The 24,703-nt window shown below is 41.7% G+C and overlaps 2 protein-coding genes across 12 annotated transcripts in view; one reads left to right on the plus strand and one right to left on the minus strand.

Moving 5' to 3' along the window:
• ALG11 (ALG11 alpha-1,2-mannosyltransferase) overlaps positions 1-12,153 on the minus strand; it is a 33,740-nt gene extending 21,587 nt beyond the window's left edge. For all 4 annotated transcript variants that reach the window (XR_006194368.1, XR_006194358.1, XR_006194343.1 and 1 more), the window contains exons 1-3: positions 11,959-12,153; positions 5,812-6,042; positions 1,213-2,144 (exon numbers count right to left, since the gene is read on the minus strand). Coding sequence is in view for 1 of the 4 variants with exons in the window: in XM_042907785.1 (XP_042763719.1) it covers positions 1,213-2,144; positions 5,812-6,042; positions 11,959-12,002 (1,207 nt within the window). In the remaining 3 variants the exon portion in view is untranslated. The remainder of the gene's footprint in view (positions 1-1,212; positions 2,145-5,811; positions 6,043-11,958) is intronic.
• Positions 12,154-12,326: 173 nt separating this feature from the next.
• Positions 12,327-24,703, plus strand: part of ATP7B (ATPase copper transporting beta) — an 81,100-nt gene continuing 68,723 nt past the window's right edge. For 4 of the 8 annotated variants that reach the window (XR_006194399.1, XM_042908507.1, XM_042908199.1 and 1 more), the window contains exons 1-2: positions 12,392-12,623; positions 12,937-13,041. Coding sequence is in view for 4 of the 8 variants with exons in the window: in XM_042908507.1 (XP_042764441.1) it covers positions 12,991-13,041 (51 nt within the window). In the remaining 4 variants the exon portion in view is untranslated. The other 4 variants (XR_006194414.1, XM_042908122.1, XM_042908351.1 and 1 more) reach the window with 3 other exon arrangements.

The raw sequence follows: 24,703 nt of genomic DNA on the forward strand, positions 1-24,703 counted from the left end.
TGTTAGGTGTTTCTCTTGGGTGCTTCAAATCACCCTGCACTTGCCCTGGCACAGCACTTAGCACCGTGTCCAGTAAAGTGCTGTTTAACTGGTCTTTATCACACACAGAGCTGGAAGTCTCAGAAGGGAATAACAGGTCCTGTCTCCCAGTCATTTTCCCAGCACCCGCCACGTGCCTGGCACAATGAATGCTCCAGTAAGTCTCCGCGGGAGGAGGCACAGGGAGTCAGACCCTGTGCAGAAGGTCTGAATCAAAAAGTTCTTGCTGTATGTCTGGGCTCAGTAATGTGCGACCCACTAGGGATAGACAGGAGGGTAAGAGAAATCATAGCCTTAGCACAGGAGACTTCACTTTATGTTTTTCCATTTTCCCTGAACACTTAGCAGTGTGGACACAAAGCAGCCATTTGAGAAATAGATGTTGAACCAAATTAGATACAAGACAGCAGTTGACTTTATACCAAATGTATGCATAACAGGAAGTCAGGATATAGAGAGCAGCTTGTGCTAGAATAAACAAGAAAGGCTAAATTAAAGGCTAAGGAGATGAAAGTCAGACACTTATAATGGGATTTGGCAGAAAAAGGAGGGTAGGCCATTTCAATAATGGGCAGGGAATCAACAGAAGAAACAACAGAATTGCCATGAGGAGCCCTGTCAGCTCAGCTTTTGGTGTACATGAAAATCACCTGATGAGCTTTACTGAAATACATCTACCTGGGCCCCACCCGGAGATTCGGATTTGGTCCTTCAGTGAGATTAGGCCAGGAATCTGTACCAGTCCAGACATAGGGTTAGGTGGGGCAGAGAAACTGGTAGGTAAGAGCAGGGGCTGAGTTAGGATCCAAGCTCTATCTCTTATTGCTAAGGCTGAACAAGGGCAAGTTCAAAACCTCTCTGTGCCTGAGTTTCTTTATTCGTCAAATGGAAATAACAGTACATCAAGCAGGGTTTCAGAGAGGATTAAATCAGATAATACTTGTAAAGATCTCAACAATGACTTATGCACGGCAAGCTGTCAATAAATATCAGCTATTATTATTGACTACATACTGTTATGTCCTGCGGGGTCTCAAATGAAAAAAGTTTACTTGGCAGACTGGGAGAGGAGAATTAGACCTGATGTGAACTTCTAGAGTATTATTATTTTATCAAGAGAACCCAAATGTACACCTCATGACACCAAACGAGTTGCTGAAAGGACAAACTCACCAATCCCAAAATGCTCGTTCCACATGGTGTGCAGACCAATTGTTGCTTCAGACAAGTAAGTCTTTAACTCATCAAATGGAATGTTTATTTTAAATTCCACATCTTCTTGAACTCCCAGATCCTCAGAAAGCTTTCTCAGTTGGTTTACCCTGAGCTCATCATCTTGGTTACGACACCCTCCAATGAGGACAAGTTTAAGGGAAGGAAGTGACCCAGCCACCTTCTTATTCAGCAATTTAGCAAAGGCTTTGATCTGCAAAGGATGATTCTTTTCAGGCCGGAACTGGCCAATGGAAACCAGCAAATGTCCTGGGGTTGTCTTTTTCTCATGTAAGGGAATGTCCAGAAAGGTCTGTACATCACAAGGTGGGTAAACAATATTAGTGCAATTCCCGACTTTCCACAGTGAGAGAATGTGGTTTAGTGTCCAAGAAGAATTGACCATCACTACATCACTGCAAGAACCCACAAGTCCATAAATAAAAGCAAATAAATAGTAATAGATGAGCTTTACTTTGCTGAGAAAAGGATTCCTGGTAATGAAGGCTGCGTTATTAAATCCGACATTTTGGTTCTTCACTACAGACAGCATATCCGTGCTGATCGTGGGATAATGAACGTAGCTGCCAATGCGACAACCACCTAGATACTTAAACAGAGGCAGTGTGAACGCGTATCCCATTGAATCGATGTAAACGTCAGGAACACACTGCATTAGAGCTTCCCAGCCAAGAAAAATGGATCCTAGACTTTGGCCCAGCAGTGTGAAGTGAGGATAGAGCGAATCTTCCACAAGGTAGCGTTTCCTCAGGAAAACAAACTTCACTGGGTGAGTGAGCCTGATGTTAAATCTTCGGAAAGCACCTTCTAGTATCTGTTGACCACTGACGTTCACGTCACCAGTATACACAACATAAATTGCTTCAGGATACCTAAAACAGAATGCAGTAGTTAAGATTTTCACTAGTTTAGGTTAAAATCGAGCAGAAAAGTTGGAGATAATTATTTTGTCACAATCATAAAGAAGGTTATTTCTATATTGAAAAAAAATGTTTTCCACTGTTTTTCCTTCATTGCACTTGGTCTACTGATCCCGAGTCCTCTGCTGTCCTGGGAGTTAAATGTTAGTCCTCCAAATGAGACTTCGAGTTCTTTGCTATTTCCTCTTCTGAGAGTTTTGCATAGAGCAGACATCAACAGAAATTGCTGACATTTCCGCTTTTATGAAATACACAGAAACTTTATTCTGACGATCTTTTCAGTATAAAATGGTAATATCAATAACGTACTCCTAAACAAGAGTTAAAACTTACTAAGTGTATCTTTAGACAGGATCATAGATGCTAAAGCGTTACTCTATTTTTATCTGAGAAATGCAATAAGATTCTAAAAGCTAGATCAGGTGCCTGCATCAAAATTAGATAGGGTATAATAATAATGGAAGTCTTTAAAAGTATATATTCTTATGACTATGCTTTTGGCATTTGCTCTGGTGTTTTTGGCTATTGAGTCATAAAACATTTCTTAAGTATCTAGTATGAGCTACTAGGTTCTGGGGATTCAGGGATTAGAGGGTCTTTACCCTCGAGGAGCTGAGTTCAGTGGGGAAAACAGATATATAAACAGAAAACTGCAAAACTGTGATATGTGTTGATAAAGACAGCCATGGGATGCTGTGCAGACCCAAAGGATGAGCATCTAATTGCACTTCCCCACAGGCAGAATGATCCTTAGACTGAGGTTTTTTTGTTTGTTTGTTTGTTTTTAATGTTTATTTATTTTTGAGAGACAGAGAGAGAGGGAGAGAGCTTGCACACATGAGCAGGGAGAGGGGCAGAGAGACCGAGAGAATCGCAAGCAGGCTCCGCACTGTCAGTGCAGAGCCCGAAGCGGGGCTCAAACTCAAGAACCGTGAGATCATGACCTGAACTGAGATTAAGAGTCAGATGCTTAACCCACTGAGCCACTCAGGTGCCCCTGGAATGATCCTTATAAAACGTAAAAACGATTGTCATCTCCGGTTGCTTAAAGATGGCCACAGATTCTTTGACACTTATCAAGTGGTGGGATCTATGTCCCTTCCCCTGGAATGATGGGCTCTGTGACTGCTTTTACCAATAGACTATGTCAAAGGTGACATTTTGCCAGTTTCGAGAGCCAAGTTCTATGGGGATGGTAATTTCTGCTTTGCTCTAGAGAAGTCAGCTGTCACATGAGACATCCAACTATCCTGAGACTGCCATGTTGTGTGCAAGCCCAAGCGAGTCACGTAGAGAGGCTGCGGGCGACAGAGATGCCTGACCAGTGTTCCCCACCCTCACCCACTGTCGCTGTTGCAATCATCCCAGCCCAGGAAGCAGGTATGTTAGTGGAGAAGCCTTCAGATGACTCGGAGCCAGCTGCCATCTAACTGCAGCAGCTTGGTATGCAGGATTTCAAACAGGGCCCATCAATCCCCAAACTGTGAAAAATAATGAGAAATTCTTGCTGTAGCCATTACGTTTTGGGGTGGCTTGTCACGTAGCAACGGATAAGCAGAATATCATCTCTCTGTCTGAAACACTCATATAGTTTCCCACAGCACTTAGAATACCACCTAGACTCCTCACTCTACTCACTCAAGCCCTGAGTAATCTGGACCCTGCCTCCGCTCTCTCACGTACCCACAGGGTCAGCCAAACTGGATTCCTTTCTCTGAACAAGACAGGCTCCTTCCAGTCTTAGGGGACTTGCAAGAGTTGTTCCCTCTGTTTTGAACTCTCTTTTCTCATCTTCACTGTGTTTTCCTGAGGCAGACGGTATGGCATGTGATTTACAACATGGGCTCTGTAATGCAGTTCCCTTATCTGTCAAATGAGGGTAACAGTAACAACCTCGTAAGGTTACTCTGAAGATTGAATGAGCTGACACGTGTAAAACACTTCAAACAATGCCTGGCACATAGTAAATGCTCAGTACACATGAGCTGCTTTTGTCATTTAAACTTCAGAAGTATCACCTCCTTGGAGATTTTCCCTACTTACTCAGTCTAAAGTACGGAATCATTCCCGGGGCACCTGAGTGGCTCTGCCGGTTAGGCATCTGACTCTTGATTTCGGCTCAGATCATGATCTCATGGTCATGAGATCAAGCCCCAAGCTCTGCTCAGTGCAGAGCCTGCTTGGAATTCTCTTTCTCCCTCTCTCTGCCCCTTTCCCGTTCTCTCTCTCTCAAAATAAGTAAACATTAAAAAAATAAAGTATGGAGTCCTATTTTAATTTCTTGTGTAACATCTCTCACCATTTGGTATTTTTCTTTTTAGATATTATTTTGTCTCCTCTCCACTAAAATCTAAGATCCATGATCTATTTTGTTCACCATTCAATCTCAATTCAACAGTGCCTGACACAGAGTAGGTCCCCAAGAAATATTTCTAGATCGAATGAAAAGTGTATTGTAGTTTATGCTGAGTCAGGAGAGGCTTGTAGAAATTAGCTGAGGAGAAAAAGGTCAGAAAAAAAAGGAACACCGTATGGAAAGGCAAGGAATCTATAGAGAGAGCCTGATGCTCCTAGTTCAGTGTGCTGAGCAAAGTATACATGAAGGAATGGGGAGGGATGAAAAATAAAATGTGGCAAGAACAAGATGAAAAAGTATCTTCTAAGTCCTACTGAGGATTTGGACTTCTTTCATTGCAGGTGACTTGGGAATAACAGAGTTTGCTGGGGACTACAGTAGAGCTATCACAAAACTTTACCGCTGCCCTCAAGAGTGAGAGAATCCAGGTAGACAAGCTAATGCACAGAGTTAGGAGAAGGAAAGAGCAGTAGTGATTAGAGAAGGAGCAGGGAAGGCCTCAGAAAGGCGGGCAGTAAGCTGAGATCTAAGAACATGTTTTAGATCCAGGGAGTTATGGAAGATGGCAGAGGAAATACAAGGGTGGTGGCTGGAAGCCAGGATGAGCCGAGAAACAGAGATGTAGAGTGAAGGGAATTCTGTGTGAAGGCTCTGGAACTGGATGGAGGGCATGTGCCAGGAAGTAGCGTAACCAGGGAAGAAGAATAGTTTCCTCCTATGATAAAACCACAAATGGAATTTGTACTTTACTGTGTTTATTCCTTCTACGTCTGGAGATGCAGGTGGAGAGAAGGAAGCCTAAAACATGAAATGACCGGGTAGTAGCATATTCTTTCGAACATGGTAATTTAAGACTAGCTGGTAATGATATCAACATTAAAATCAGATAGATGCTCTCACAGAGATTATCTCCTGTGTGCCACTATGGACTAAATGTATTCAGGCTTAAAGTGTTCCTCGGTATTACTTGATATATTTCTGTTTACTATTCAACTTCTCCACACGTTCTTCCAAGGTGACAGTTATCCCCGCTAAGTTTTGTCATTAAAGGGTGGACACTTTCCCTTTCCATTTCTTTATCATATCAACTAAAATTCAACAGGATCTTGTAAGGCAGGCTGGCACATAACAGAAGCGTTTCCTTATTGAAGAACAATTAATTCCTGGCCACGAGTAAGGTGAGAGAAAGGTAAATTTCTGGGCAATGATTTTTTTTTTAAAGGTAATACGAGAGCAAATGACCTAAGAAAGATGCATACCTACTTTTTCTGCAGAGCCCTTAAGGCACACCACAAAACTCTTTCTCCTCCGCCGCCAGCATTGCAGTACGGATGAAAAAATGCAATCACCAGTTGATTTTTCCCATTTTTGCTAGTTGCTACTGACTCTTTCTTTCTTCGTACCAGCAGTCTGATTCCCCAGAGGATAATGAACAAACATATGCATAAAATTCCACATACTGTCAGGCCAGGGAGGAATAATGAATACAAAAACCTGAAACAAGAAGGAAAATATAAAAATCAACAGAATGCCCATTCAAAAGAAACAACAAATTAAAGTCTACTTTTACATATCCACTTTATGTATCAGTAGTAAAGACAGATTTTTATACCTGGGAGTCTGCTAACGAAATACTTTTTAATCAGCAGTAAAAATCAATGTTGAGCCACTTTTCTCCTAACAGTGTATGTGTTAGGGGACTAAAAACAGGGGCACCGGGGTGGCTCAGTCGGTTAAGCGGCCGGCTTCGGCTCAGGTCATGATCTCGTGGTCCGTGAGTTCGAGCCCCGCGTCGGGCTCTGTGCTGACAGCTCAGAGCCTGGAGCCTGTTTCAGATTCTGTGTCTCCCTCTCTCTGACCCTCCCCTGTTCATGCTCTGTCTCTCCCTGTCTCAAAAATAGGTAAATGTTAAAAAAAATTTAAAAAAAAAGGACTAAAAACTAAAATTTAATTATTAACCTAAACAAGACATGATCAGGAATGGCATCTGACCCTCAAAAATCACGACACAGAACCCGAGCAGTATGTCTTCTGAATGATCAATAATGAACATTTAATTAGTTAAAAGTTTGGTGAGGTAGCAAATCATTTTTATTCTTTCACTTCGCCTCAAATAGAACCATTTCTGGGGTGAGAGGAACTTAGATCTCTCCATTTCTATTACAAGTTCTGCATCTGATCTGTTTCTATGGCCCTAGAACACTGCCTTTCCTTATGTGCCTCTAAATGAGTTGCCATAAATGCTCTGACAACCTACTTCTACTCCATACTCACTCCCCCACTGACTGCTAAAAGGCTCTTACTGCCAGGCTGACTGAAGCTCTGCAAAGGCAAGGAAGGACCCAGGCTTCTTTACCACTGGATGCCAACGCCTAGCATAATGCCTGGCCCAGAGAAGGCATCCGTGTTTGTTGACTGCATACAAAATTCTTTACCTCTTCACACGTCTCTTAGATGATGTTAAAATAATTTTTCAAAGTGTGTTTTTCTGTTACCGTTGGGCAATACAGTTGGTATCTAGCTTCATATTTTTTATTATCCTGCCTACCCTTTATAAAGGATCCGGGGAGCTTGTAACACATAAAAACACTAAAATACTAAAACTTAAATAATGAAAACTCAGGGCCGGGGAGTTCAAGTATTTGGTGGAGAGCAGTGACAGGTGGGAGACATAGATATACAGACTCTAAGTTTGTACGTGGTAGTGAAAAGCAGGTTGGGCTCTGAAGGGCTTAATGATCCAAGCATGTATGGGGATATTTTGTGTACTTGCATAGTTTTCATTGTCCATAAGTAGAAGACATAAATTCTTCAGAGAAATAACTTTTTTTCTTAATTTTTAAAGTTTTATTTATTTTGAGAGAGAGAGACAGAGAGTAAGTGGGAGGGGCAGAGAGGGAGAGAGAGAATCCCAAGCACAGAGAGAAAATCTGACAGTGCAGAGCCTGACGTAGGGCTGGAACTTACGAACCATGAGATCATGACCTGAGCCAAAACAAGAGTTGGATGCTTAACCGACTGAGCCACCCAGGAGCCCCGGTAGAAATAAATATCTTATTTATATTTAGTTTGGAAACAAACTTCTCATGTGGGATTTCCTATTGTGAATAAGTGCACTATTTGAAGACGTATTTGACTTATTAGAATGATTGATCTCAGGATATCTTTAAACTCTTAAAAATTCCTGAAGACCCCATACAGCTTTTATTTCTATCAGGATTTCCCAAACTCGGCACTGCTGACATTTTAGACCACAATAATTCTTTGTCTGCAGGGACTGTCTTATGCATTATAGGATGTTTAGCTGCATTCCTGGTCTCAACCCACTGGATGCCTATAGTGCCCTTCCAATCATGACCATAAGAATTATTTCGACATTGCTAAATGTCCTGCAGAAGTTAAAATCACCCCTTGTTGAGAAATACTCATTTTCGTTGATTATATCTACCAATATTTAGCATATCAGAAATGAAACTGACGAATTTAATGAATTATTCTGACAATGACAAATCCATTACAAGTTAATATAAAACACATTTTTATTTAAAAAAAAACCCTTTTTTCCAAACAAACAAAAAAGAAATTCAGTAAGAAGGGTATTACTGTTTTAGATATTTGCAGATCTCTTTAATGTCTGGCTTAACAAAAGATAGTGGCTTTTAATATCTGCTTCTGCATTCAATCTTAGTGATATGTTGTTTTACTTGAAGTATATGAAGGACATCTAAGCTCACTCAGATATGTAGTAGGAAAAGGGAGTATGTTTAAATACCCTTTTCGGATGGTTACAGCATTTTTCTGTGATGTTATACCAAATTAGACAAGTGGTAATTTCTTAATTGTCAGGTACAACATGGAGTTTGAAAGCCAATCAATGCCTCTTCATACTGTGTTATACTGAAATCTTGTACTTTAAGTGGATCTTTTACCTATACATGATTTTGTAATGTCATGACTTGATTATTTGGAAAATATTGGTTCATGACTCATGTAGACTTTCCAAATGTGGGCACATTTTTTCACTGTATAATATCCCCAAATCACATTTGTTAATATCACTACCCATCTCTTCAGGAAAATCTTTTAATTATTGGAAAGTGGTCAAGCTTTGAATGGCAGATACAGGTTCTCCAAAATTCTAATTTTCACTTGAAAGTTCAAACTTTATTATTAGCAATAAATTCTGTCACTTGTTTTCTTTGAACTGACAGGGTCACTTCATTCATTTTCAAATACCCAAGTCAGAAACCATACTTTGTCAGTCATTCTTTCAAGTAGAAACCACATCCCATAAAAAAGTGTCTAATTCAGCTTTCAACTTAGCAATCATGCAAGAACTTTTCCTTGAGATAACCATCATACTTCAGTATGAAAACATTATATGTATTAAAAAGATATGTATTCAACTCAAGGTTAATTAACAAAATTAATTTTTACTGTTTCATCAAGGACATTCTTAGTAAAACTGGCCTGAGCAAGTACACGGTGGTGAAAAACACAAGACTTCTCGTATACTTTGATGTCATTGCCTCGATTTGTAGTAAGTAGCAGTTTTATCCACTATTACTTTTGCACCATTGGTGCAAATGTAAACATAATGAGAAAGCAAATGTTAGCTTCAATTATTATAAAAATAGTTTTGATCTTGAAGAACTATTAAAAGGGTCTTGAGGACCTGTCAAGGTCTATGGACCATACTTTGAGAACTACTAAATTAAAGGATGAACAGGGTTTGACATAAGTGGTAAGATTTGTCAATTATTTAATGTTTGGAATATATCTGTTCATAAAAAGAATATTATACAGCTTTCCCAGGAAAAGTTAAAAGCCCATTTAATTTAAAATGAGGCTGATCCATAGAATCCAAGGATTTTTATGGCATTTCCTTCTAATGACTTAAGTGGGAAGATTCATGTGATAGGATTTTCAAACTGAACTATTTAACTTAAAATCAGAAAAAATAAATCCTACTAATAACTAAAGTTGAGCCAGTCCTTTATTGAGTCTCTTAGTTTCAAAGATACAGACTAAATTTATTAAACATCCTACAGTACTTGCACATCAAAACTATCCATTTTAGAATTTGTTTAAATCTAACTAAAAATAGGGGCGCCTGGGTGGCTCAGTTGGTTGAGCGTCCAACTTTGGCTCAGGTCATGATCTCATGGTTCACGAGTTTGAGCCCCACATAGAGCTCTGTGCTGACAACTCAGAGCCTGGAGCCTGCTTCAGATTCTGTGTTTCCCTCGCTCTCTGCCCTTCCTCAACTCATGCTCTCTCTCACTCTCAAAAATAAACATTAAAGTATACAGTATACACACACACACACATACATTTTTATATATATATATATATATATATATATATATATATATATACTAAAAATATGTGCCATTAAATAATGTTTACCACAGAAACCCAAGGCTTTAAAAGATAACTAATCAACAGTGACTCATTCATTCAACAAACATTTATTTAGCCATTGTAATGCGCAAAGCACAGAGTCAGGGATATTTCAAATGTCAGGGAAGAATAGGAAGCCTCTGAAAATAGACTTTCCTGTTCAAAATGTTTTAAATAATCATTATAGAAATTGGAGTAGAGGGGACAAAAATGAAGAAACAATACCTGAATTTTGGAGAGAATATGTATACACTGCAGGATGCTATCATGCTAATTACAAATTTCAACCTGAACAAAAATAGGTAGGTGTTAAAAGAACTGTGTAGATGGAATATAATAGGTCTTTTTTTTTTTTTTTTTTTTTTTTAATAAATTTAGGGCAAGTCAGGTAAAAAACAGTAGTATTATGGGGCGCCTGGGTGGCTCAGTTGGTTAAGCGGCCCACTTCGGCCCAGGTCATGATCTCGCGGTCCGTGAGTTGCAGCCCCGCATCGGGCTCTGTGCTGACTGCTCAGAGCCTGGAGCCTGTTTCAGATTCTGTGTCTCCCTCTCTCTCTGCCCCTCCCCCACTCGCGCTGTCTCTTTCTCTCAAAAATAAATAAACATTTAGGGGCGCCTGGGTGGCTCAGTTGGTTGAGCAGCCGACTTCGGCTCAGGTCACGATCTCACGGTCCATGAGTTTGAGCCCCGCGTCGGGCTCTGTGCTGACAGCTCAGAGCCTGGAGCCTGTTTCAGATTCTGTGTCTCCCTCACTCTGACCCTCCCCCGTTCATGCTTTGTCTCTCTCTGTCTCAAAAATAAATAAACGTAAAAAAAAAAAAAATTAAAAATAAAAAAAATTAAAAAAAACCAAAACAGTAGTATTACAACAATAAAAGTAGGGGGAAAAAAGTCTGGGTTTTTTTTTTTTTTTCACCAAAATGTTAACAGTAGTTATCTCCAGATGGTAGCACGCCTGGTCAGTTTTCTTTTTTGCTCCTCTATTTCCTAACTCTTCTATAAGAAACAATGTATTACCTATGTAATACAATTTTATATTACTCCTACATCAACCGGAAATAAAGATCAATGGATGATCATGAACCAGATGATTCAACATAAACGTTTTATTTGTGAAAATAAAGAGAAATCTCACTGAAATGGAGTCAGGAGGCCAGAAGGGGGAACGCAGAAGAGCCCTATCACTCAAATGTCAATTTCATGAAGAACTGTCAAGGACAGCATCCAACAGTAGAATCCTAAACACGATAGAATGGCCACTAACAGGCCCCAACAGGGAGAGATGTACGTCGCATTTCCTACAAGAGTACTCCTGCAACTCAGCCAATGAGAAACCCTCACTACTCTTGCTTTTCTCCAGCGGACTTTACTTCAACCCCCCACCCCTTCAACTTCCTCCTTCTCCATAAAACAACGGTCCTCTCGTTGGTAGAACTTGCCAGGTATGGTTTTGTCATAGCTTGTATATCCAGAAATGCAATTCTCTGCTACTCCCGAAAAAAACAAACAAAACCAACCAAACCATTTTTGCTGGTAAGATAGCTGTTTTATTTTCAAGGTTAACATATTTAAGTGACATATGTTAACAGCGACCATTTTGGTGAGTGAAAGAGGGGAAACTAAGACGTGACAAGAGCCAGTTTATTCTTTACCAAAAAGAGACACGATAGTTTGGAAAATGATCCATGGCTCCATTATAAAGGAAAACGAGAAATGAATATGGATAATTTATAACAGAATAGTTGGAGTGCGAACAAAAAAGAAAAAGGAAGGGAAACTGCACCCTTCAGCCAGAAGTGGGGCAGGCGAAGAAAACGCGGTTAACTGAGTCTTTAACCCAGTCAGCTTCAGTCTAATTAAAAGACTCCGAAGTGAGAATAGCGCTATCCTTGAGGCCTAGATTCGTGACTAGAAGATCCCCTTCCCCGCAAACTTCAGTTGCCCTGGGCGGACAGGAACCACCGCGAAACAGAAAGCGCCTGCGAGCCCACACCACCAGCTCCTCACCTCAGTAACTCGCACAAGCACCAACCCCCTTTGGTGGTCGCCATCTTCCCTCGACCCCCGAACTCAGGAAGCGCTTCTCTGTTCCTTTTCTCTATTGGCTCCAGAGGAAGCGGGCGGTGTTCTCTCCGCCCCCATGGGGCAGGCTTCGCGTTTCAATTGGCTGCTGATAGTAGCTTCCCACGGCCTTCCAGTCAATAGAATCTCCCGGGGAGGAGACAAGTTTTCGGCGTGGCGCACAAAGGTCCCGCCCCCCCAGCGGGCGGGGCCGTAGTGGGAGTAGGGCTGGAGTGGGCGTGGCCTGTGATGGACAGCCGGGCACCCGCCCTCGGCCCCCTCCCCCACTGGAAGCCCCCAGCCCGGGGCCCGCCGGCCGTTGAGACCAATGGGAGGCCCTTGCGCATCTCGGATCGATTTCCCAGGTGCGGAGTTCACTCCCGCGGCAGCTGCGGCATTTGGGACCCGCGACGCCCCGGAGCGAAGCGCGGAGCTGAGAGGCAGCTGTGCGGAGCGGACCCGAAGAAGGTGCCCGCCACGCCGCACCTCTCTGCCGGCGGTTGGCGAGCCCTGGGATCTGCATCTCCGGCTCGGCTCTGCGCCGCTCGCCCGCCCTCTTGTCCTTCACACGCCGGGGGCCTAAGACCAAGTCCGCAGCGTACCGGCCCGAGGTAGCGGAGACCTGGGAGGGAGGACCGGTCCCCGCCAGGGGCACGGGCAGGGCCGCCTCCGGGTGTGAATGAGGGTCCGAGGCCAACCCTCCGCCCTTGCGCTTATCCCCGCACCCCCCCCCCCCCCCTCCAAGGGCCAGGGCGCCAGGGCGCGCAACTTTGAATTAGCCGGTGGGGCGAGGGCTGCTGATCCCCTGGTCTGAAATGCAGGAGACCTTTTCCAGACCCTTCCCCGGGTGAGAGAGCCGAACCGCAGAGATGCCACCCACAGCCCGCTCCCGGGGTTTTAACACCGCACTTCTCCACTAACCAGGTGACCTGTGGGCTCTGGGCGGATCACAGAAGAAATTGGTTCCTCCGGAGGAGGATGCTTGAGCAGGAGAGGCAGCTTACTGCTAGAGTAGGGGCCGCTTGGAAAGTAAGTTTCCCTACCCGAGCGCCGCGTGCTCACACCTACCTGGAGGACTTTCCACGCCCACCTGCCTGCCTTTCTCTGCGGCCTGGCTTGCTCCGGGAAGGCAGGGGGCTAGAGCCCTAGCTCCAGGAGAGCGCCCTTACAAATGCTATGCCTTTAACGGGTTTGCAGGAACAATTTAAAACCCAGCACTTTCCCACTCCTCTTTATGTCTGAAGCTGGATTTGTAAAGTGAGCGTTGAGTTGCTGTGTAAGAGCCCTAATTGCCCAGGATGAGTAAATTAGTTACCCAGAGAAGTTATGAAGAGTGCGCGGGTCTCTTTTTATCCAGGTCCTGCAACTGTTTTTTTAAAGAACTGTTTTGAATTCATTTTAATTATACAAGTAACGCATTAATGTGGTGACTTAAAAATGCAAACAGCACAGAAACACTGAGCATGAAAAGCAGATCTGCTTCCTAATCCTTTTCTGTACATTTACATATGCCATCCTTTGTTCTGCAAACATTTATTGAACACTTACTGCATGTTTCAGGCATGGTACTGAAGAGCTGAAAATACAGTGGTTAAAAAATGTGTGTGTGTGTGTGTGTGTGTGTGTGTGTGTGTGTGTATCTCCAGATAAATCTTTAGGTTTTGTATGTATGTGGTTTTAAAATTTTTGTTTGTTTGTTGTAAATGAGATCACATAGTGTGTATTCTTCAACCTTTCTTTTCTTCCCACCCCCCCCCCTCAATAGAACTGTCTTTTGGAGATTGTTTGATATCAGTACATAAACATCTATCTTGTTGTTCAGTTTAACCTCTATACAATATGGATGCATACCATAGTAAGTTTTATTTTTTCCCTGTGGGTGGACATTCTGTGTATTTCTAACTTTTTTTCCTCCCTTCACAAGCCATGCTGTAGAGGACATCCTCGTACATGATTTTTAATGCTGACACTTGAGTATTTCTTTAGGATGGACATGTAGGCCTGAATTGCTGGTCTACAGATTTCTAAAGTGAACTCAACAACATTATTTTGTGCCCTTTTGTAGCGAAATTTGTCTTAGGCTCTGGTGGTACAGAAATGAAAGGGAAGTGGATTAATGGATGGGTAGACAGAGGCTGGTCAATAGATGCCTCTAAGTGTGATGGCTCTGCATTTAATGGAGGTGCAAAGAACACATGGGGGAGGGTGGCTCAGACAGGGGCACACCTCTAACTCCCTACGGTGCCCCCACCTCTCTACCCATCAGAACAATCCTTATCATTCCAGATCAAGCTCAAGATGCTTCCTCCTTGAAACTTTGGTGACTGCTTCTCCCTGTGTTGACCTCAGCCTCTTCTGGATTTCTTAGAGAATAGTATTAGCTGATGTTACTGAGCCTACTACCTGCTAGGCACTGTACTAAGCACTTTATATTCTTTTATGTGCACTGTCTTATTTAATCCTCACAAAACCCTTTGATGTAGTATTATTTTTTTGTTATCGCCACTTATTTAACAGTTGTTGTTTTTTTTTGAGGGGGGGGCATGAGTGAGTGAGGGGGTGAGAGAGAGAATCCCACATAGGCCCCACACTGTCAGCACTTCACCCAAAGTGGGGCTCGAACTCATGAACAGTAGGATCATGACCTGAACCAAAGTCAGATGCTTAATTGACTAAACCACCCAGGTGCCCCTAACAATTTTTTTTTTTTTTTTTTTTTTTTTTTAGTATTTACTCTGTGCCAGCCATTCTAGTTAGTTCTAGGCACTGGGGATCCAATTAAGACTAAGACCCTGCCCTCAAGGAATTTATGTCCTAGTGGGAGATGGCAGAAATTAAAAAGGGTAGACAAATAGTGTGATTTTTGGCACTGGTAAGTGTTGTGGAGTAAATAAATCCGAGTATGGGCATTAGGCAGGACATGGGAGGGGAGATACTATCTAGGGCAGGTCGTCAGGAAATTATCTCTGAGGAGGTTGTATGAGTAGAGACCTGAACGGTTCAGATTTGGGAGGAGCGTTCTAGGTTGAGGAACCAGAAGGTGTCAATGTCCTAAGTCCAGAGTGAGCCGAACAGGGGAGGAACAGTAAAAGAAAGCCAGAGTGGCTGGAACAGAGAGAAGGAGAGGAAGTAGTACAATACGAGGTCAGAATTCATCGTCTTTACAGGTGAGGGGACTGAGGCAGAGAGAGGTGAAGTCACTTCCTCAAGGTCCTACAACTAATAAGAGCTAGTAACAGGGAGATCTGGAATTGAGTCCTCGCCAGGCTGCTTTGACTTTCTTGGGTATATATTTTCTTTCAAACTTCCTTGACACCTGGTCATATGGTATGATTATTTAAACTTATCTGAATATAGCTTTTTTTTTTTTTTTTTTTTTGATCAACTCTGTGCTTCTTGAAAGTAGGGACCAGGTTTGTATCTCTTAAAAAACATTCTCCAAGGGTGCCTGAGTGGCTCGGTCGGTTGAGTGTATGATTCTTGATTTCAGCCCAGGTCATGGTCCCAGGGATGGAGCCCTGTGTTGGGCTCCTTGCTCACTGTGGAGCCTGCTCAAGATTCTCTCTCTCTCACTCTGCTCCTCTCCCCTACTTACCTGTTCTCTCTCTATCTCAAGAGAAAAAAAATTCTCCGTAGCTATTATAATAGGTGCACCAGAGTTGTTCTTGAATGAATGAGTTCTAGCAAGATTTTTCCCTACCCCCACCCCCAACGCATTGTTTTCTCTCCGGAGGCCTGTCTGAGGCAGCAGTAACCCTGAAAGGGAGGTGGTCCATGAGCTGGGTCATTCAGCCTTCACTCTACAAACATGGAGTGCCTTCTGTTTCTCTGACGCTGGGCCAAAGCAGAATAGAAGTGCAGTAGTGGCACCAAGATGAATAGAGGTCAGCCCCTGTACTCTTGGGGCTGACAGTCATAGGTGCCAGAACAAAGACGTCTGTATACAGCATAGCACGCACAGGCAAGAGCGATTGGCCTTTCCTGGGAGGAAGGGATGCAAAAAGAACTTCAAGAAGAGGTATTTCATGACTGAGGTTTTGAAGGAGAAATGTGTCAGCTGGGCACTACAGAAGAATGAGAAGAGGGATGTCGCAGGTAGAGTCTGGCATGTGCAAAGGTGCAGAGGCCAGAAGTGGAAAGACAGATTTGCCCTGAGTGGCTTGACAGCCTGGGAAGTGGTTGTGGAAGGCTCTGTTTCTCAGGCCTTTGGACTTTATCCCACAGACGGGGGAGTTTGCACAGGGGGAAATGGTGTATGGTGCTCTTCGGAAATAAAGGGCAAACTGGGAACAGAGGTGCTGGAGACCTGATCAGAGGCCTTTGCTGGGGTCATCCCATCCAGATCCAAGGTGGCCAAAGCCCTACAGAACTGGGAGTCCCGTTCCCAGTGTCATGTCAGGAGACAGTGGAGGTTTTCTGCACTCTTCAGTGTCCAGAGCATCAGAGGCAATGGTAGTCCTTCTAGCAACAACACAGAGAATAGTTGGTCCAGGACTAACTGGGAGTAAACTGCGGTGGGGGAGGGGTGCCGGGGTGGTTCAATCAGTTAACCACCCAACTCTTGATTGTGGCTCAGGTTTTGATCCCAGGGTCGTGAGATCAAGCCCCACGTCGGGCTCTGCGCTGATAGTGTGGACCCTGCTTGAGATTCTCTTTCAAAACAAAGAAATAAACCCAAAAAAAAAAAAAAAAAAAGCTGGCGGGGGGGGGGGGGAAGAGAATTGGATTTTTAGTGCTTCTTTATCTGACATCTTCGTTGCAAGGATGGAGATGACCCAAGTCCATTACTGTCCACTGATGCCATAGCACAGGTAGCAGAATGTGTCCATGTTCAAGCCTGTGCAATATTATTTTATCAGTAGGATTAGAAATCCTTACCCAGTGAAATTCTCGAATGTCTGACTTTTTTTTTTTTTTTTAAACTAAGTTAAAGGAAAAAAATCTAAGCAGATCAAAGGTCGATGAGATAAAGTAGAGGGCAAAGCAGAGAGGGACTTTTCATTGTGATGTAACCAGCATGGCAAATAAGATTTAAAAACACCAGTGGTTTGAAACCTGTGGATTCAGAATGCAGCAATTCTGTTGAAGCCTCTGTTCCCACAGAAACTAAAAATTACTATTATAAAAGTAATTTAATTCTGTGACTGAAATTTGGAAAATAAAGACCAAAAGGGGAAAATTCACTTTTATTCTTTCTTACTCTTAGGATGGCTGTTAGCATATTTGTAAACTTCCTTCATTGCTTGCTTTCGCTGCATCAAGTTACTAATTTTTAGAAATAAATACAATCTTGTTTCTGAAAGATAACCAACATTAACGTCTTAGGCCTATTTCAGTCCAGTGAGCTCAGTCAGTCTTTCCTGTGTGTGTGTGTGTGTGTGTGTGTGTGTGTGTGTGTGTGTGTGTGTGTGTTTCTTTCTCTCAACTCAGTGGTGTTGTTTTTTTTTTTTTTAATAGGCTTTAAAAGCTGCCCATCACGGAGGCTGTTATTATTATCAGTAAACTTGTATGCCCTCTCCCTATCTTGGAGGACCACTTGGTGTAGTCTGAAGTTTCCTCCCAGGCTCCCTCCTGCTGCCCCCGCCCCCCAGTCCAGGGTCCTCCAACTGCTGTCCCAGGGCCCTGCTGCCACACCACAGGGACAGAACTGCTGGGAAATGCAGGCAACCCCCCCTTGATGCTGCTAGTGGTTTCTTGTTTCTCATCTCATCTGTGCCTGCTTTTCACTTGTTCTGTGTCAACTTCTTGCGACTCTTTCAAACCTTCCCTGCTTGCTCATCTCTGCCTTCCTTATTTTCAACAGATGACCTCAGTGCTTACTTCAAGAAAGCTGGATACCATTGTATATGGTTTTCTTCATCTTTCTGCCTCCCTCAGTGCCTCTTCTTCCAGAATTTTATTTATATCTACAACGTATTTTCACTTCCTCATCTAGTCTCAGGACAGGCTTGCTTTCTTTTCAAGGTTCTCTCCCTGGCCTCAGTGCCCCTGTCCCGTATCCCTTCTTCTCTACCTGTTTTGGAGCCCTTACTGGTCATGTCTTTTCTCACCTCCAGTCTTTTCCTCTTTCTGCAGACTTCTCCCTTTGGTTTATAAACTCATGCCATTTGCCTTCATTTTAAAATCTCTCCCATTACCTGTGTCTCCCGTTTGCTCTCGTACTATTTCTCCCCTCTCCTTCTTTCTCAGTCTTCCAGAAAGAATCATCTTCATTTGCAGGTTTCCACTCACCTATTCACTTTAAGATTTTTCTTTTATTATTCTATCAGTTTATTGGACATAAAAGAAATGTCTATAACCATATATGTAGTTATAAAGCATAGTAAGATAGAGAATGCCTGTGAACCTACCACCTGACCCAAGAACGAGAATGTTGTCCATGCCAACATGGACATGAATGGCATCCACTCAACTGTTCCTTCTCTGGTGTCACCGTTAGAAGTACCCACTCTAGAGGTAACTGCCATCCTGTTCTTTGTTCGTTGTAACTCAGCTTTTGTTTTTGTTTTTGTAAAATTTTATCACACATGTATGAATGCCTGAACAATACATTATTTAGTTTTGCTTGTTTCTGAGCTTTATAAAAATTCCGTTGTCGTGTGTTTAGTCTTCTGTGCTAGCTTCTCTAAGTGGATATCACATTAAGAAAATTATTTATTTTAGGGGCTCCTGGGTGACTTGTTTGGGTGTCCCACTTCGGCCCAGGTCATGATATGTGATCTGTGAGTTCAAGCCCCATGTCGGGCTCTGTGCTGACAGCTCAGAGCCTGGAGCCTTCTTTGGATTCTGTGTCACCCTCTCTTCTGTCCCTCCCCCACTCATGTGCTCTCTGTCTCTCTCTCTCTCTCTGTCTCTCTTTCTCAAAAATAAATAAACATTTAAAAAATTAAAACAAAAAAATTATTTATTTTAAATAAAAATTTTTAATTTTTAATTCCAGTATAATTAACATACGGTGTTTATGTTAGTTTCAGGTATATAATATAGTGATTCCCCAATTCTCTACATTATCCAGTGCTCGTCGTGATGCGTGTACTCTTAATCCTCTTCTATTTGCCCATCTGCCTACCTACCTCCCCTCTGGCAATAGTTTGTTCTCTCTGTTGAAGAGTCTGTTTTTTTGTCTCTCTCTCTCTCTCTCTCTCTCTCTCTCCTTCTCTTTTTTTTTGCTCATTTGTTTTGTTTCTTAAATTCCACATAAGAATGAAATCATAAAGTATTTGTCTTTCTCTAACTGATTTCACTTGGTAATATACTCTCTAGATCCATCCATGTTGTTGCAATGGCAAGATTCCATTCTTTTTTTTGTGGCTAATACCCCATTTCATATATATACACACATATACCCCACATCTTTATCCACTCATCTGTGGATGGACACTTGGGCTGCTTCCATATCTGGACTATTACAGATAATGCTGTGGTAAACATAGGGGTGCATATGTGTTTTCAAATTAGTGTTTTAGTTTTCTTTGGGTAAATATCCAGTACTGGAAGTACTGGATCATATGGTAATTCTATTTTTAATTTTTGAAGCAACTCCATACCGTTTTCCACAATGGCTGCACCAGCTTGCATTCCCACCAACAGCGCATGAGGGTTCCTTTTTTCTCCACATCCTCATCAGCACTTGTTGTTTCTTATGTTTTTGATTTTAGCCAGTCTGACAGGTGTGAGGTAATATCCTATTGTGGTTTCGATTTGCCTTTCCCTGAAGATTAGTGATGTTGAGCATCTTTGCCCGGGTCTGTCGGCCACCTGTATGTTTTTTTAGACATATGTCTATTTAAGTTCTCTGCCCATTTTTAATTGGATTATTTGTTTTTTTGGTGTTGAGGTTGGTGTGTTCTTTATACAGTTTGAACATCAAGCCTTTATTGGATATGTCATTTACAAATATCTTCTCCCATTCGGCAGGTTGCTCTTTTGTTTTGTTGATGGTTTCTTTCACTGTGCAAAAGCTTTTTGTTTTGGTGGAGCCCCAGTAGTTTAATTTACTGGCCATTACATTTCTGAGATTCGTTGTTGTGCAGTATGCCATTGTGGGAATATAGCACCGTTTATCCATTTTGCTTGAAGGATACTGGGTGGTTTGGGTGCTTTTGCAATTATGAGCATTCTCCTGGTATATACACTGGCGCTCTGTCCACTTCTGTTCCTGTTGCTTCACCTCTTGTCTGGAACCTCCTTTGTTGAGGATTCCATGAATGCCAAAGGCAGATCCTCCCTAATTCTTATTTTAATGGTGTCTCTAATGATGTCAAAAAAAAAAAAAACAAACCGCTTAGGGGTGCCTGGGTGCCTCAGGTAAGCGTTAATCGTCCCACTCTTGATTTGGCTCAGGTCATGATCTCTAGGTAGCGAGATCAAGCCCTGCAGTGGGCTCTGCACCGACAGCGACAGTGTGCCTGTGTGCTCGTGTGTGGGTGCTTTCTCTCTCTTTCAAAATAAATAAACACTAAAACATTTGAAAAACAGCTTTATTAAGATGAGTCACAGGTACATGCAGTCATCACAACAATCAGTTTTATAGTATCTTCATTACCTCAGAAACAAAGCCTACACCCTTCATCTATCACTCCCCACCTCCACATGGTCCCCTTGCCTAAGCAACCACTAATCCACTTTCTATATCTTTAGATTTGCCTATTGCAAAGATTTCACGTAAATGGAATCTTTGTCTATTTCTGATCTTAGGGGAAAGCTTCCAGCCTTTCGCCATTAAGTATGAGGTTAGCTCTTGGTTTTGCAGAGATATGCCTTACCAGGTTGAGGAAGTTCCCTCCAATTCCTAGTTTGTTGAGCGTTTTTATCATGAAAGGATTTTGGATTTTGTCAAATGCTTTCGCTGTGTCTGTTGAGATGACAAAGTGTCTTTTGTTTTTTATTCTATGTCGTGTATTCCATGAATTGATTTTGGATGGTAAGCCAGACTTGCATTCCTGGAAAGATCCAACTTGGTCATGGCATGTAATATTTTTTATATGTTGTTGGATATGGTTTCCTACTGTATTGTTGAGGAATCTTTTTGTCCATATTCACCTGAGATATTGGTTTGTAGTTTTCTTGTGATATCTTTGTCTGGTTTTGGTATCCAGGTAATGCTGTCCTTATACATAGAATGAACTGAGCCGCGTTCCCTTGTCTTTTGTTTTTTGGAAGACTTTACTGAAATTTTGTATTAATTCTCCTTAATTAATATTTGATGGCATTCAGTACCTGTCTGAATGCCTGGGCTTTTTTTCTTGGAAAGCTTTCCGATTATTAATTCAGTATCTTACTTCTTAACAGTTGATTCAGATTGTCTGTTTCTTCTTAACTCAGTTTTGGTAGTTTTTCTTTTTAGAATTGGCTGTTTCCATCCAATTTACCTAACTTGTTGGCATATAGTTGTTTCTAATTGTATCTAATATAAACCTTATTTCTTTAAGATCGTGATAATAACCCCTCTTTCGTTTCTCATTCTAGTACTTTGAGTCTTTGTTTCTTTGGTCATTGGTCATTCTAGCTAAAGGTTTGTCAATTCTATTGATCTTTTCAAAGAATCAGCTTTTGGTTTCAACAGTTTTCTGTATTTTTCTATTCTCTATTTCATTAATTTTTTTCTCTAATCTTCATTATTTTCTTGTGTTGTGGGTTGAACGGTGCCCCCAAAAGATAGGTTGAAGTCCTAAGCCCTCGTACCCGTGAACGTCGTCTTACGTGGAAATAGGCTCTTTGCAGGTGTAATTAGTTACATTCAGATGAAGTCATACAGGATCCTGGTGGACCTTAAATCCAATTACTGCTCTCCTTATAAGAGTACCATATGAAGGCACAGAGAAGAGAAAGCTTCCTGATTACTGACACAGAGATTGGAGTGATGCTTCTATTAACCAAGAAATGCTAAGGATTGACAGTAACCACCAGGAAGTAGGAGAGAGGCATAGAACACATTCTCCTTCAGAGCCCCCCAAAAGGAAAATCTTTGACTTCTAACCTCCAGAACTAGGAGACAATAACTTTCCAGTACTCAATTTGTGGTATTTTTTTACAGCAATACTAGGATACTAATATAACTTCCTTATGCTTCTTTAGGTTTAGTTTAGTTGTCTTTTTTTCCCAGTGTCTTAGGCAGAAGGTTAGGTTATTGATTTGAGATCCTTCCTTCTTAATACAGGCATTGACAACTATAAGTTTCCCTCTAAGCATTGCTTTAGCTGCATCTCATACATTTTGGTAAGTTGTGTCTTCATTTTCGTTTATCTCAAAGTATTTCCTAATCTCCCTTTTAGTTTCTTCTTTGACTCATTGGTTATTAGGAGTGTGTTGTTTAATTTCCACTTATTTGTGAGTTTCCCGGATTTCTTTCTTTACTGATTTTTTTATTCTATTATGAGTGAAGAACAGACTTTGCATTATTTCCATTTTATTAAATGGGTCTGGTTGGTTTACAGTGTTGTTCCTGTCTTCTGTTTTGTGATTCTGCTACCAGTTCCAGCGTGTGGGTGTTTTTCCCCACGCCAAGCACTTCTTGGGCCAGCTGGGTGTTCTACAACCTAACTTAATTAGCTTTCTGGAGATAGCATCAGATCCCACAGGTTAAGAGCTCAATTCTGCAAGACTGAGTTCTAAAGACTCCTGCTTCGCCAGTTCAGACACCAGTTGCAAGTCCAGACTGTTACCTGTGCCTCTGACTGACTTCTGACTCCTTGGGTTCAGTTAATTTGCTAGAGGGGCTCACAGAACTGAGAGAAGTACCTACTTATATCGTGTGTTATAAAAGGATGTCACTCAGGAACAGCCAGGTGGAAGAGTTGCATTGGGCAGGGTATTAATGAGAATTTTAATCTGCCATCACTTAAGAGATTCCAAGGCCTTTAGGTTTCCTATAAACCACAATGTCACATGTTCCCTTGTTGATATTCTGCACAGTTTTGTTCATTTTTGAAAGTGGGTATTGAAGTCTCCAAGTGTCACTGGTGAATTGTCTTTTTTTTAAAAAATGTGTTATTTATTTTTTAAAATTTCTTTTAAGTTTATTTATTTATTTTGAGAGAGAGAGAGAGAGAGAGAACATAAGCAGGGGAGGAGCAGAGAGATGGAGAGTCCCAAGTGGACTCTGCACTGTCAGCGCAGAGCCCCATGCGGGGCTCGAACTCACGCGATCATGACCTGAGCAGAAATCAAGAGTCGGACACTTAACCACTGAGCCACCCGGGCACCCCTGAATTGTCTTTGCTCTTCTCATTTCTGTCCGTTATTTTTGTCTGGGAACCCATTTTGTGTTCTGTTTTTAGATGTATATGTTTATAATTTTTACATTTTCCTCATGGATTGACTTTTGTCATTATAAAATGTACCTCTTTATTTCTGGTAACATTGTTTTAAAGTCTGTTTTGTTTGGTATTAGCATAACTACCTCAGTGTTCTTGTGGTTGCCATTTGCCAGATGTATCTTTTTCCATTCTTTCATTTTTAATCTATTTGTGTTTTTGAGTCTAAAGTTCATGGAACTTTTTGGATGTGTAGGCCATTAGTAGTAGTAGTAGTAGTAATAGTAGTTTTTCATTAGATTTGGAGAAGTTTTCAGTCAATATTTCTTTGAGTATTTTTCCTACTTTGTCTTTCCTGGTCTCCCATTACACCTGAGTTGGTATGGGCAGTGGTGTCCCAAATTTCTATGAGTGTAACCGAACCCAAATCCATCTGCCCAATACAAAGCAGAACCGATCACCAAAACATTAGGTTTGCAGCCAGGAAAGGGTTTATTTGAGAGGCAGACAAGTGAGGAGACAGGAGGGCAAGCCTCAAATCGGCCTGCCTAAAAGAGGAGAGAACAAGTTTTTTTTTTAATAATCGTAGGGGTTGAGATTGCATACATATTGATGAATAGGGCAGGGAAACTTATGACTGTTCATGAGGCACAATGTAGCATGTGCATTGAGCAAATATACATATAACATATATCCCATGTTCACTTTAGAGGAAGACTTAATATTCAGCCCTGATGTCAACAGGTTATCTTATATCTTAGGACACGGAGACGGGGTGTGGGCATGCTCCAAGAGCTAGTATAAACTGGATGGGGTCTTGGCTTGTTATCTTGGGTAAGGAAGGCAGGGCCTTGCTTGTTCATAGGCTGGAACTGTATCAGTTGACCACGAGCCCAGGCTTCTGCAGAGACAACTAGTGGGTTTGATAGCGGGGTCTGAAAAGACACAACAGGTGATTAGGGGGAAAGAGTTCTCTGGAAACAAGCTTTAAACTTTATGCTAGTTTCAACCTCATTAACCCTGTGGGTCACAGTTTCATGAGGTTCTATTAATTTTTTTGCATTCTTTTTTTCCTCTCTGAGATGGCATTATCTCTTTGAGCTCTCTTCTTGTTGGCTGATTCTTTCAGCTCAAATCTACTGTTAAACTCAACTAGTAACTTTTCATTTCAGTTTCTATACTTTTCAACTGCAGAATTTCCATTTGGTTCCTTTTTTACGATTTCTGTCTACTTACTGATATTTTCTATTTGATGTGATATTGTCATCATCCCTTTCTTTATTTCTTTAAAATGTTTTTAATGGTTTCTGCCTTTGTATATTAAATCCTACATCTGGTTGCAATTATAGGCTGCTTTTTTCCCCTGGTGTATGGGTCATACTCTTTTTTTGCGTGTCTCATAATTTTTTGTTAGAAACTGGACATTTTAGACAATT

The sequence above is a fragment of the Panthera leo genome, chromosome A1, assembly GCF_018350215.1.
Source record: "Panthera leo isolate Ple1 chromosome A1, P.leo_Ple1_pat1.1, whole genome shotgun sequence".
Taxonomy (NCBI): Eukaryota; Metazoa; Chordata; class Mammalia; order Carnivora; family Felidae; genus Panthera; species Panthera leo.